This window comes from Medicago truncatula, chromosome 6 (genome assembly GCF_003473485.1).
Source record: "Medicago truncatula cultivar Jemalong A17 chromosome 6, MtrunA17r5.0-ANR, whole genome shotgun sequence".
Classification (NCBI taxonomy): domain Eukaryota; kingdom Viridiplantae; phylum Streptophyta; class Magnoliopsida; order Fabales; family Fabaceae; genus Medicago; species Medicago truncatula.
The window spans coordinates 4,011,337-4,024,054 of NC_053047.1; the positions used below are offsets into that span (position 1 = coordinate 4,011,337).

The 12,718-nt window shown below is 31.7% G+C and overlaps 3 protein-coding genes across 3 annotated transcripts; 2 read left to right on the forward strand and 1 right to left on the reverse strand.

Moving 5' to 3' along the window:
- The first annotated feature begins 4,905 nt into the window (after positions 1 to 4,905).
- Positions 4,906 to 6,282, forward strand: LOC11407684 (uncharacterized). The gene is made up of 4 exons (XM_003618516.3): positions 4,906 to 5,088; positions 5,547 to 5,726; positions 5,824 to 5,912; positions 6,102 to 6,282. The coding sequence occupies exons 1-4, from the start codon at positions 4,906 to 4,908 to the stop codon at positions 6,280 to 6,282; spliced, it is 633 nt and encodes a 210-aa protein (XP_003618564.1).
- A 702-nt stretch (positions 6,283 to 6,984) lies between these two features.
- LOC11408815 (purple acid phosphatase 23) lies at positions 6,985 to 11,254 on the reverse strand. The gene is made up of 9 exons (XM_003618517.4): positions 10,847 to 11,254; positions 10,475 to 10,666; positions 9,670 to 10,006; positions 9,146 to 9,363; positions 8,579 to 8,769; positions 8,072 to 8,353; positions 7,647 to 7,769; positions 7,293 to 7,349; positions 6,985 to 7,197 (listed from the first exon to the last, which is right to left on the reverse strand). Exons 1-9 carry the CDS (start codon positions 11,115 to 11,117, stop codon positions 7,105 to 7,107), a joined length of 1,764 nt encoding a protein of 587 aa, XP_003618565.2. The 5' UTR covers positions 11,118 to 11,254; the 3' UTR covers positions 6,985 to 7,104.
- An 849-nt stretch (positions 11,255 to 12,103) lies between these two features.
- Positions 12,104 to 12,718, forward strand: LOC112422676 (uncharacterized). Its single transcript, XM_024786016.2, has one exon. The coding sequence runs from the start codon at positions 12,104 to 12,106 to the stop codon at positions 12,716 to 12,718; it is 615 nt and encodes a 204-aa protein (XP_024641784.2).

Here is a 12,718-nt window from a genome sequence, read left to right on the forward strand (position 1 = left end):
AATACCGAAAAATATGGAACAGAATTGGTTCTTTTCATTATTACTATTATTTTGAAATTTTTGTTACAATAGTATATGAGTATTTTGATGTTGAAAAATGGAAAATGATGTGTAATGAGATTCAACACCAACTCTTGAGCTCCCACATTTGGTTTAAAAAGAGCATCAAAATGTTGTTTTGCCACATCACAAACTCCACCTTGACATGTAATTTCTTCACACCCCTTTCATTCAAGAGGTTATATTCACATTTTTCTTCTTGCTTTGAATCGAGGCTCACAAATGAAAAAACTTGGTTTTCAAATCTCTTTCTTCAAGCCAATGTACTTTTTCTCATTGCCTTCTTAAAAGACTCCTCTTGTATCAACAACTCTGCATGCTTCTCATTCAACTTGTGGCACCTTCTATTATTGTCTAAACTATGTTTTCAAAACCCTATAAACAACCAATTAGGATGAGGATGAACACCTTTTTTTTTTTTTTTTTTATCTTCTTGATAGGGTCGATCATTAAAATCTCCTATAATACACCAATGAAGCGAGGACATATCACTTAAACTCTCATAACAAATTGCATGCCTCTCTTCAACGGTTGCATAGTGGATAACCATAATAGCATGTTAACCTCCATTCTCTCCGCATCCTCCACGATAATGTTAATAAAACTTCTTAAGTAATTAACAAGTCTGAAATGACTGCCTTCCCACCACAACATCGCATACCTCCACTTCTTCCTTCCACATCTATAGATAAACACGAATCAAATACCAACATAATCCGAATATTTTCAAAGTGTCCGAGCATGAGATAGAGTCTCAATAGAAATAATATATCAACTTTTCTCCCCGAGCCAGGTTTCGAAGATTAGGAATTGCACTCGGGCCATCCAATCTCCAGCAATTTCAAGTGAGGATAATCATTGGTCCCTAACAATCGTGATAGCTGTCATGATTTGCCGATAAAAAATGTTGCATTTGTTCTTTATCAGGTTTTTGCTGAAACGGATACCTCCTCACGTCTTCATTTTTTTAATGAGCGTTGCTATAGATCAAGAAGGTTTCCTTCGTGAAACTTCCCAATGCCAACATGTTGTATTTGCAAAGCAAGGGAAAACTTGCAATTCTTATTTAAAGGAAAACATGGGTGGGTCAAGGTTTGACTATCCAATGAAAATAAATCGTAAAATGCTTGGATGTAACCTCTCACGACATTAATCATTTCTGTTTTTTAATCTACACTTCCATGTAAAATTTCATTAACTCGGGACCCACTATTTTCTGAATAAGCTTGAGAATCAAGAGGCACTAAATGCCTATTTGAATAAACAAATTTCTCTTTCAGGTCCTTATAATAAGAAGAAGACTTAATTATGTTGGTGTAAGTCTTAGATGCCAATAATTTATGTTAAACTTATGTTATGTATCATGATTTTTATCATTAAATAAAATATGGCATTCTTTATTACATTTGTTTGTTGTAAGATTAATAAAGTCCATAGAATTGATAGTTCATATAATGGAACATTAAGTGTGACTTAATCATGAGATTACATTAATGGAAAGAACATTATTCTTAAAAGTATCCGTAGTCAAACTTTAATATAAATCAGGATAATAATAAAACGTAGAGACTATTATGTTTGTAGATTGAGGATCACATCCCATAGGTCATGAATATGAGATATTAAGTCTATACATAAGTGTAAATATTAGAGGTAATATTTATATTTGATTGACCTACCGTGAGAATACTACATAATATGTTATGAAAATTCATAAGATATTCTCATAATGATAACGATGTATACCAATCTTAGACCTAAAACCACTATGATCTCTAGATGCGGACTCAAATGCTTTATTTCCATTCAAACGTAATATATAACAGGATAAACATAACGTTGGTTAATGGACATTTGACAAATCATTCTGAGGGACATGAATGTCATAGATGTGATTTGTCCCTCCTTCATAACAGGAGATATATTTTTAGACCTCTTGATGAAATATGACTGTAAAATTGCATAACCATGTCAAATTAAGGCAATATTAGATATTAGACTTATTCGTTACTCAGTATATTTCGAAATAAAAAAATATAAATATTGAGTTATACAAGGGTAGCACAATCTATGTCTTGTGTTCGATATAGATACGAGGACAACAGAGTAATTGTACGCATGAACATTATCATGGAAAATATTTCGTCACATCACTTGATATTTTTGTCACCTAGGTAGTAGTCATGAGTTAATGAGCTTACAGAAGTTCAATAGTGATTACTTAACTTACGGAGCACACAAATAGTTTATAAATAGAGCAATTGTGTTGAAGTTAGAAGTTACAAGTTTTGGTAAACTGGTATATATAATCTTTTTGATACATGATTAAGTTTTTTTATTATATAACTATGGTCTTATTGTTCCTAAACAAAAACTATTGTACTACTGTAGCTCGTAGTATTTTGTTTTAAGTCGAAGGTGATTGATTTATTTGATGGTTTTCCTGACTCTATTTTTGTTTAATTTGTTTAGAGGACATGACCGCCGATCGGATTGAAATTCCCCAAGACTGTCGTCAAAGAAATAATCGATGAATGGGAGAGACTCCTTTGCAAAACTACAATATCAACGGCAAGCAGCACAACCACACATCCATGTTTTCTGCTACTTTTAAACTTTGAGAAACTCGATTGGAGACTTGGACACCGAGGAAAGCGAAGAAATAGTCTATGTTTATATCATATTAAATAGTAATTTTTTATAAGATTTTTTTAATAATAATTAAAAGTATATTAGCAAAATTCATGATTAATGCTATTGAAAATTTAAAGTCATATATAAAGGGACAAAGAAACTTGCCAGTTGACGGTGGAATTGAATCCATAAAAGAGGGAAAATACAACCACAGGAGGACACTGAATCTTTTATAAACTTTTTGGAATTAAAATATTTTTTTTAGGGAAATTAAAAGAAAATTAGTTTCTCATTTAGAAATAGGAAAATAATTTTTTTTGAATGCTTCTACAATGAGAGAATGAATGATTACATTTAACACAGAAAGAGAATGGATGATTCGTTTAACGCATAAACAGAGAATGAGTTAAGAAATTGCAAACCCTAACCACACATTCTTCAGTTTCAGTTTCCCGCTTCCGTTTTCTTCCACACCCTTTTCTTTTCGGCAAGTATCACGGACAACGGCGGTTGTTTCGATCGAAAAACAAAAACACATCAATTTGATCCCTTGAAATTTAACAAATTGCATTTAAATTTTGTCATAAAGAAATTTTACTTTTTTTTACGGGATTCAAATTATCCCAAAAAAAAATAAAATAGTAGAGTCCTAAATATCTTTTTTTTTATAAACAATACACATGAGTCACTAGAACAACTCGACTGCAACATATTTACGAACACGTTTTAATTTTTTTTTAAAAATAAATATAGTCATTTTTTTTATCTAGGATTAATTTGGCCCCTACACATGAGGGATCAAAATGAGTCTTCACTTTAAAACAAAATTAAACAAAACTATTTTTATTTTTTTTATAGAAAAAAAAACGTGTACAAAACCCTCAAAAACGGTTTTTTTGTGTACACACGAGGAGTAATTTTTTTTGTGTACAATTAAACTTGCTAAAAAAACGTGTACAAAACCCTCAAAAACGGTTTCTAATATTTTGTAACAAAAAAAGTTGCTTAGATGTTTTTTCTTTTTTTTGAAGGAAGGTGCTTAGATGTTGTTGATAGTGTTATTTCTTTACAAAAACAAATATTATATATTTTAATTTTTTAATTATTAATATTATAATAACTAGTGAAAACCGTCTTTCCTCTCTTTTTTGTTATGAAATTTCAATTCTGATTAAAAGTAAAAAATATAAATATTTTTTGCTTTTAAATTATAACAAATCAAACTAACGATAATTATCTATTTGAATGAAACCAACAATATAACAAAAAAAAAATATAATCTAATTTTTTTTTAATAACACCAACATCAACCTTTATTATAGAAAAAGTTGTTGTTTAAGGGTATAATTGTGATAATGAAAAAATAAGTATAGATACACTTATCTAGTTTGTTATACTTTTTAAATGATAAAAGAAAAAATTGTACATTTGTGTTTGTTACGCTTTTGTTTTAATATTTAAATATTTAAATTTATTTTATCTATTTGTTACATGTGTTATTTGTATTGAAAATTGACGGCAATTTTGGAAAGAAAAAGTCGGCCCAAAAAAATTGAAAGGTTTGTTTTCTTTGCAGTATAGATAATATTTAATTTCCAAAACCCCTATTTTTAATGGCAAAATAGATATATATAATAGACAAAAGAGGAAGAAAAATAGGGACTAAAAAGAGTTGTCATATAATCCTTTAAAAGCGTTTCCAAAACCCTGAATTCACAAAACCTTCTCCTTGCTGAAATCGTGTTTTGGTCGACACCCTCTGTTTCCACTTCGACGGTACTGGTTTTTATTCCTGTTCTTCTTATTTTGGTTCTGATTTATGCTACTCAATTTGTTCTTATGTTGTTATCATGTTACTCAACTTTTTCTTCATCTTGTTCAATGATACTATTATTAATGATATATTATTGCATACGTACTCTAATCTCGGTTTTCATATGAAAATTCTAGTAACTAATATTTGTAGATAGTATTTTTTTTTTTTTTAAAGATAAAACTTAGTACAATTCTTTAAATGTTTTTCGTATGGTTCTTAATTAAAACTACATATTTTTTTGGCATAACAAACTATGAGAAAATAAAATTTTGATGAAAAGAACCGTACGAAAAACACCTAAGGAATTCTACCTAATTGATTTATGTGTATACGGTTTTCTTGACTCTTTGAATTTTAATTTGTTTAGAGTATTCAATACCCCATTGGACTAAATCATGGATCTCCTACCACCAATTGGATTGAAATTCCCAAAGAGTGTCATCCAAGAAATAATTGATGAATTGGAGTTTAAGAAAAGACAAAGAGAGACTCCTTTGCAAAGAACTACATTAACGGCAAACAAAACAATCACACATGTATGTTTTCTTGCTACTATGCTCAAGATTGGAGCATTCGAGGTATGGTAGTTTTTTGGTGAAATTTTTTCTCAAGCTATTGTGTTTGTTACAAAGTATATAGGAATTTAATTCGTTAAGTAAATTATGAGAACTAATTAATAAATTTGGAGTAATATAGAATTTATTAACAATCATTTTTTCTTCTTCTTCTTTCAAGTTTTCTCTTTAAAAGAGAAATAGTCTAGGATAAGAGATGGTATATGTAGCACATATATAGAATATTAATTCACCACCTGCAATAATATAAATATGTGAGTCATTGAGAAAATGATTTCTCTCATTGAAAAGATTAATATTAATTCTCATGGTTTATTTTTTAATTTGAATCTAAGTTACAACAAATGTTAATAAAAGGTCAAACTACTCTTGAATAAAACTTGATACGTGATGTCAACTAATCTTGTTTATTTTGTTTGTGTTTATTTAATAAAATAAAATTTGCTGAATGTTTATTGCAGTTTAAGTCTCAAAATGAAGTAAACTTGGTGGCCCATTGTTACTTTGAACATCAAAAATTTCTGTGGGGGATGTTAGATAAAAGCACAAACATAAAGTACAAAATTGAAATAATGTGGCAAGACATTTCAGCTATTCGAATTGTTGATGAAGAAAACAAACCTGGAATTCTTGAAATTGAGGTGTGTATATATTTTTCTTTTTCATAGTTATGAATTGCATGGTTTTTCCTCTTGATTAGTTGCATTTGATTTTAATTGTGATTTTCTTTTTCTACAGTTAATAAAGAAACCCACATTCTATCACCATATTAATTCCAAGTGGGAATCATCACAAGACTTCACTGATGGTCATGCTGCCATATACAGGTATATATCTTTTAAGTTTATTATATGAATTTAATTTGTACACCGTCAGCGTAAATAGTTTATCGTCACATCATAAAAAATGTTAGACTTTGATCGTAACTATTTTTAATGTCACACATATGATTGATTTTATTTTTTTAGAGGACACACATATTGATTATGATGCTAATGAATATTATATGCATGCAGGAGACACTATCTTGAATTTCCTCCTGGAGTAAACTTTAAGAAGCTGTTGCAATCTAATAAGCACTTATTAGAGTTGAGCCAAAGACCTTTTCCAAGTTTGGATTCTTCATTTTTTGGTATACCATTAATTACACCACCATCTCTGATATATTCAACTCCTCCAGTATATATCAGTCAATAATCATTTCCATAATCCTTGCCCTAATTTTTTGTCAGCTCCCAACACTTGTTACAATTAATCAATAAGCAGTGACAGAAATGTTTTAGACACCTTGTTTACCTAGTGTTGTAGACAGAAATATTGTATCAAATTGATGTAATATTATTTGTTTGGGTTTTGGAATTTTTGTGTGTATTTTTCTCTATGTATATACATATATTTGTGACTTGCACTCTTTTATGAAATTGTGCATAATTTATACATATATATAAAGGGATACTATGTTTTATGTAACATTATTTCTTCTTCTTCTTCTTAATTCATCCTTTAGTGCAAATAAATTTATCACTTACTTTCAACTACGTTCAAATAAAACTAGTTAGCAATAGAACAAAATGTGTTAGATTTATACACAATCAGACGCAACAAAAAGCGGAGAGATGGTCCCCGTGAGCATAGTTCAGTTGGCATGGACAATGCATTGTTATATACTGGAGCCGTAGATCGAATCTCGGACACCCCACTTATTAATCTTCAAAGGTGAATTCAAGCCACTTGACTACTTGATAAAAAAAAAAAAAAAAAAAAACGGAGAGACGAAGTCGTTACTTGGTAGTAGCAGCAATAGTAGTATTTTGTTATTGCAATATACAACTTTTAGTTTCTCTAATTTGAATCTATTCACACCTTTTTGGAAAATTAAAGGAACCCCAACAGAAAATGTAAATTAAAGAAGAGCCATGTATACAATTTTGTAATGAATTTACACAATTTAATGCCTCAACAAAGGATGACAAGTACAAACAAACTCTTTAATAAGAGAAATTTATTTGATTTTATGCATTAATCCTTAAATCTAATCTGATTTACATGAGAATAGAGACCATAAATTAAGAGAACTCCAATGATTAACTGTGATATGATGATAGATAAATCCTGTGTGAACAAATTAAATTGATTAGTTTCCATTAATTTTAATCATGATAAAAAATTTGGCTTTAGAGTGAAGAGGAAAACACAATGAAGCTTACTTGAGAGAGGTGACTAGAAGCAGCAGAGTGTGGAAGTGATTGTTGTGAGTCCTGTAACTGTATACAACAAAGGCAAAGGAAGATGAAATTAACACTTATACAAAAAGACACATGCGATTCCATTCAATCAATTCGATTTTCTCAAATTATTTATTACTAATAGCTACGCGTCATTATCGACACTTGGATAGAAATGCTTCACAATGCAAGTGTTGCATTTTACCAATACTAAATTACTGATCATGGTTCATATCGAATGAGACTGCGTCTATTCAACTTTACATGCCATGAAATTTTAGATATAGGCTATGCGGAAAAAAAAATCTATAAAGTTCTCAGCGTTGAGACTAATACTTTTGAATCTTTGAAGCACAATTCAGGCTGCCGCACTATGTATATTTGATCACCAACTGCATTTTCTTTGTAACTATCTTGATTTCGGTGCCATGTCCATAATGCATATGTAGAATTCACAACCTGCAACAATATAAGAAAATGATCTTTTCAGTTAAAGGAAGAATTAAAATTACTAGAACTGTTTTAGGCTGGTCTTGGCCACCAAATTAGTGGCCAAATGAAACAACGGACCGACTGTTTTTTGTTTTGTTTTGGCCTGCTAGGTTAGGGCGGATCGGGATGGTTTGACAACTCTAGCCACCGATGTCCCTGACTTTGTGAATGCATGGATTGCTGACTGCAGCGAATCCAAATTCTGTATAGTGTTTATAAAAGTAATAAAAAGGTAAATTCTGGGAAGCCTTGCAATTTAATGTCATTACCTCGAGTATTCCGTGTCCAAAACTACTTTCTCTAAATGCACTCCACTCAGGTTGTTTCTTCCAACAGAAGTTACCTTTAGCCGGACCAAAGGTAAAATTTGAATGACAAACACCTCCAAATTCCGGTATGTTATCTCCAGATGAAGGACACTTTCCAGGTTCATCTGCATGATCAACATCTACTTTCTCAATATTTCCACCATCTCCAACAGTTATGTAAATAGGTCCACAAGGATCCAATGTGTAATTATAAACTCTATTCATCCTCTCATAAGCATGAACCTGCAATATGTGCAACATGTGCCACTTTTTAATAGAAAAACAAACAATAGGAGAAAACTACATCTAATGTGGACCTACTCGTGAGCGACAAACATGTCAAAATCAATTTTACACCTTTAGAATCAATTAGTCTTTCGCCCTTAGCGAAATCTTTGTATTGAAAACATCGTATACAAAAACTATAGATCAAAAATAACATAAACAAATTGAGTAAATTTAACTTACATGACCATTGAAAATAATGTCAACTCTGTATTGATAGAGAAGTGCTTCCATTTCCAATCTCATGCACTCAAATTCTTGATAATGTGAAGCATAGCTGTTATACCAAGGAGGATGCATTGTAGCAACTAGCCAAGGGGTTACACTACGGTCTACATTTTGCAGATCTTTTTTCAACCAATCAAATTGTGCACCTAGGTTGAAAATCCGGTGAAACACATTAAGTTTCAATATCTAAAATTATACATACTTACTAGTTCGCATAACATAAATTACAACGCGACCCTTGTTTCGATAAACAACTTAATCAAGCATTTATCATAGAAATGTTTATGTATGAAGTTATTTCTCTAACAGAAGATGAAACAAAGTCAAACGGTTTTCATATAAATTATAAGCTTTTTGCAGAAGCTATTCTTCAGAGCTTAGAAATAAGTTGAAAACAACTTATGAACATGGCATAAGTTGTTTTCATAAAATCTCTCAAATAGTGCCACAAGCACTTATGTCAGTAGATAAGTTTAAATAAGACAATTCAAACATTCTTTGTACCATTTAATACTTACTAACCGGTTTTGTTGTAATCAACATATGCTCCCAACATGATAAAGTGTATGCCACCAGTATCAAAAGAGTAGAAGAAGTTACTTTTAGAGCCACTTTCTTCAGCAGGAACGGCAAATCTTGTCAAGTATGATTTGAATGTGATCCCATCAGCTTGTGGTTCAATCTCATGATTCCCTTCAATAACCATCATTGGAACTTTTGAGGTCAAAGGCTGCATAAACCTAATAGTTAAACATCGAATCAGCAAATCATACCACCTATCTTTAGAAGAGATTCTACTCGCATAAGCACTTGTGACACTAGTTGAGAGCTTAGGGAAACAGTTACTGACATGTTCATAAATTGTTTTGAACTTATTTCCGTAAGTTATGTAGGATAGCGTATGAAAACAGTTTATTTCTTATTAAAAAACGATTTGGTTTTATTTTATCTTTTATTATAGAATAGCTTATACATGAGCCCTTATTCCAAATGCTATAAGCATCGAATTAAGTTGTTTATTGAAACAGAACCTAAGAGTAGGTTACCTTCCCCACCCGTCCCAACGAGGTTGATAGGTCTCTCTAATCGGTGCATCTGGAAACGCACACGAAAAGCACGAAGCTCCCTTTCCACCAGTTGTAAGATACTGATTTGCATATGTTAAATCACCAATCATTAGAATCATTGAAGGATCGTTGTAACTCAGATGATCAACCGTTGTTGAAGAATTACTTGTGAGGCCTAAATCTCCAATAACTGCAATTCTAGCAGGATAATTCTTTGGACTAGGTTTTGCGAAAGTTTCGAAATAATTCTCTTGGCTCATGGCTGGAATAGAACTATCACCACATTTGTAGTAATATCTAGTTCCAGGTTCAAGACCTACACAAGGAAAGAAATGTCTCAAACTTTCTACAAATAATAAACAGTGCAACATTCAAAACTTCTAAACTAAGCAACATTGCACCTTCTTATAGAGCTGAAACAAGATATTAGGTACATATCTGACATAGGTTCTATAAATTCAACCAATGACATACTCCCTCGGAACTCAACTATAACAGAAACTAATTATTTGCGTGCTTATTAAGGGTGATAGTTAAATGCATTTAACTTTCTTGATACAATAGCTTATAAAACGCTATCGGCCACCTGTGTCACAATCCAGATGTACAATCAGCTTGGACGTGAGGGTCTAATGTGTTAAGAGTCCGATGAGATATGATCCAAAAATATACCAAGTAAATTTTTTACTAATCACCAATTCAGTGGATCAATGATCAGTGCTTCCTACTAAGGACCAGAAACTATCAGCAGAAGGTTAAAACCAAAAGTAACTGAAAAACATACCTTCAAGTTTGACATGATGAATAATACCAGAGGTGTAATTCAAGAGTCCTTCAAATGGATACAATTGAGAGTAAACAAGTGAATCACCTTTCCCTACATTTGTGTATTTTCCACTCTTTTTTCCATACCACACCTCACTTCCAATAGATGCAGGATCAAGTGGGGTCACATTTAGACCAATCTGTGATTTCCCTTATCCAAACAAACCAATTAATATTTTAATGCTTTAGAAGTTAGAACAAAATAAAATTAAAAATACAATATTTGTATTCAACTTTTCAAGGATTTTTTAATTAGATCCTTAAACTAAAAAAGTTGGTGATTAAACTTTTTCATGTGGAAACAGAATTGAGGAGAAAAAGTAGTCATTACCAGTAATCCAAGAAATCCACATAGAAGTTGGTGAAGAAATAGCGAGAGCGATTTGTTCAGGAAAATTTAAAGTAACGTTCATTTTGAGCCTTGGATGAGTCATAGGCAAGTCATCACTGCCTCTTCGCAGTGATGAGTCAAACCGACGAGTCACCGGTTTAAACGGACCATCAAGGGTGGTCGGAATGTGTCTCTTACTCACCACCATATTGATGTTTGTGATCATCACCAAAACTATTGTTAGTGACATGCAAAAATTGCATATTTTCATTGTGTTGAATTGGATCCTCTAATGATACAAACTGAATCAAAATGAATGAAATGTCTTTAGATTTTCTTTGAGGATGTTGGAGATAAGATAAGATGTACTATAGACTCTTTTTTTGACTTGAACTTGAAGCAAACATGTTGGTAATGTAATGCATGACATGTGTACTAAGTGTACATAGACATTTATGTTGAAACTTTGGAATATGCCGCATATTCTTCTTTTTTTGTTATTTTTTATAACATATAGTAATAAATTTGAAAAATAAATTGCAATCAAAGTATATGAGTCATGAGGATTTTGATGTTCTTCACAAATGATTCTGTAGAATATGCTTTTTGTGTCTTTTCAATGGTTATATCCAATTTTTTAATTGCATTCAATGCATTGTGATATTCATTTATTGAAATTTAAAGGTAAATATTTACATTCTTATTAGTTTCTCATCAGAAATCCACAAAAAATAAAAAATCTGATTACAGAAATATTTTTTCCTCTAAATATATATCATATATTTATACATCCAGAAGTCCTAGCTCAACTGGCAAAATGCCGAAATTGTTAGGTCGGATGCCATGACCGGGGTTCGAACACCGGTACCTCCACTTGTGTGCGTGAGTTTATAATGGCTTTGCCATTTTGTCTATCTACAAAAAAAATAATAATATATACCATATTTATACTTTTGATTATTTTTTTCTTTATGTTAAATCTACAATAGTCACATAGTGAATCATCTTTTTATTACAACTAGCATTGAGGAATTGCCAGTTTCCTGTGAAGAAGATAGCATGCATCTTCTGTTTAAGTGTCCTAGTAGTATGAATATATGGCACATGTGGGATGCTTTCCATTCTGTAAGTAATTTTTTCACTCAAAACCAAGATGCAAGAGGTGTTATATTTAATTCACTACAGGTATTAGCAAGCAATGATGCATCTTTATTTTGTTGTATCTTATGGAGTATTTGGAAGCAACGAAATAACAAAATGTGGAACGAAGTGAGTGATGCGCAGATTTTTGTTTTTGACCGTGCAAAGACCATGTTAGATGATTGGAATTCAGCAAAATTCATACAGGGAGCTTCATCTACCCATCAACAACCAGAGCGTATTGTGAAATGGGTGAAGCCAAGTCCAGGTCGATTTAAATGTAATATTGATGCATCTTTCTCAGAGGCTTCAAATATGGTTGGAATAGGAATGTGTATCAGAGATGAAAATGGTACATTTGTTCTGGCTAAGCAAGAATTTTTTAGTCCCATTTGTGAGGTGCACATTGGAGAAGCTTTAGGGCTCTTGTCGGCTCTAGATTGGGTGCATAATTTAAATTTAGGACCCGTGGATTTTGAGATGGATGCTAAGAGAGTGGTTGATAGTTTCAATTCCCGAAATTGCGATGTCACGGAATTTGGGAGTATAATTGAGCATTGTAAATCTCTTTGTAGTATTTTCTATGAAAACTCACGTGTCGAGTTTGTGCGGAGACAAGCAAACGAGGTTGCTCATAATTTAGCAAAAGCGGCCTTGTTATCAGCTAGTTTCCAAATATTGGTAGAAATACCATATTGTATTGAACACATTTTGATGAATGAAATGCAATAA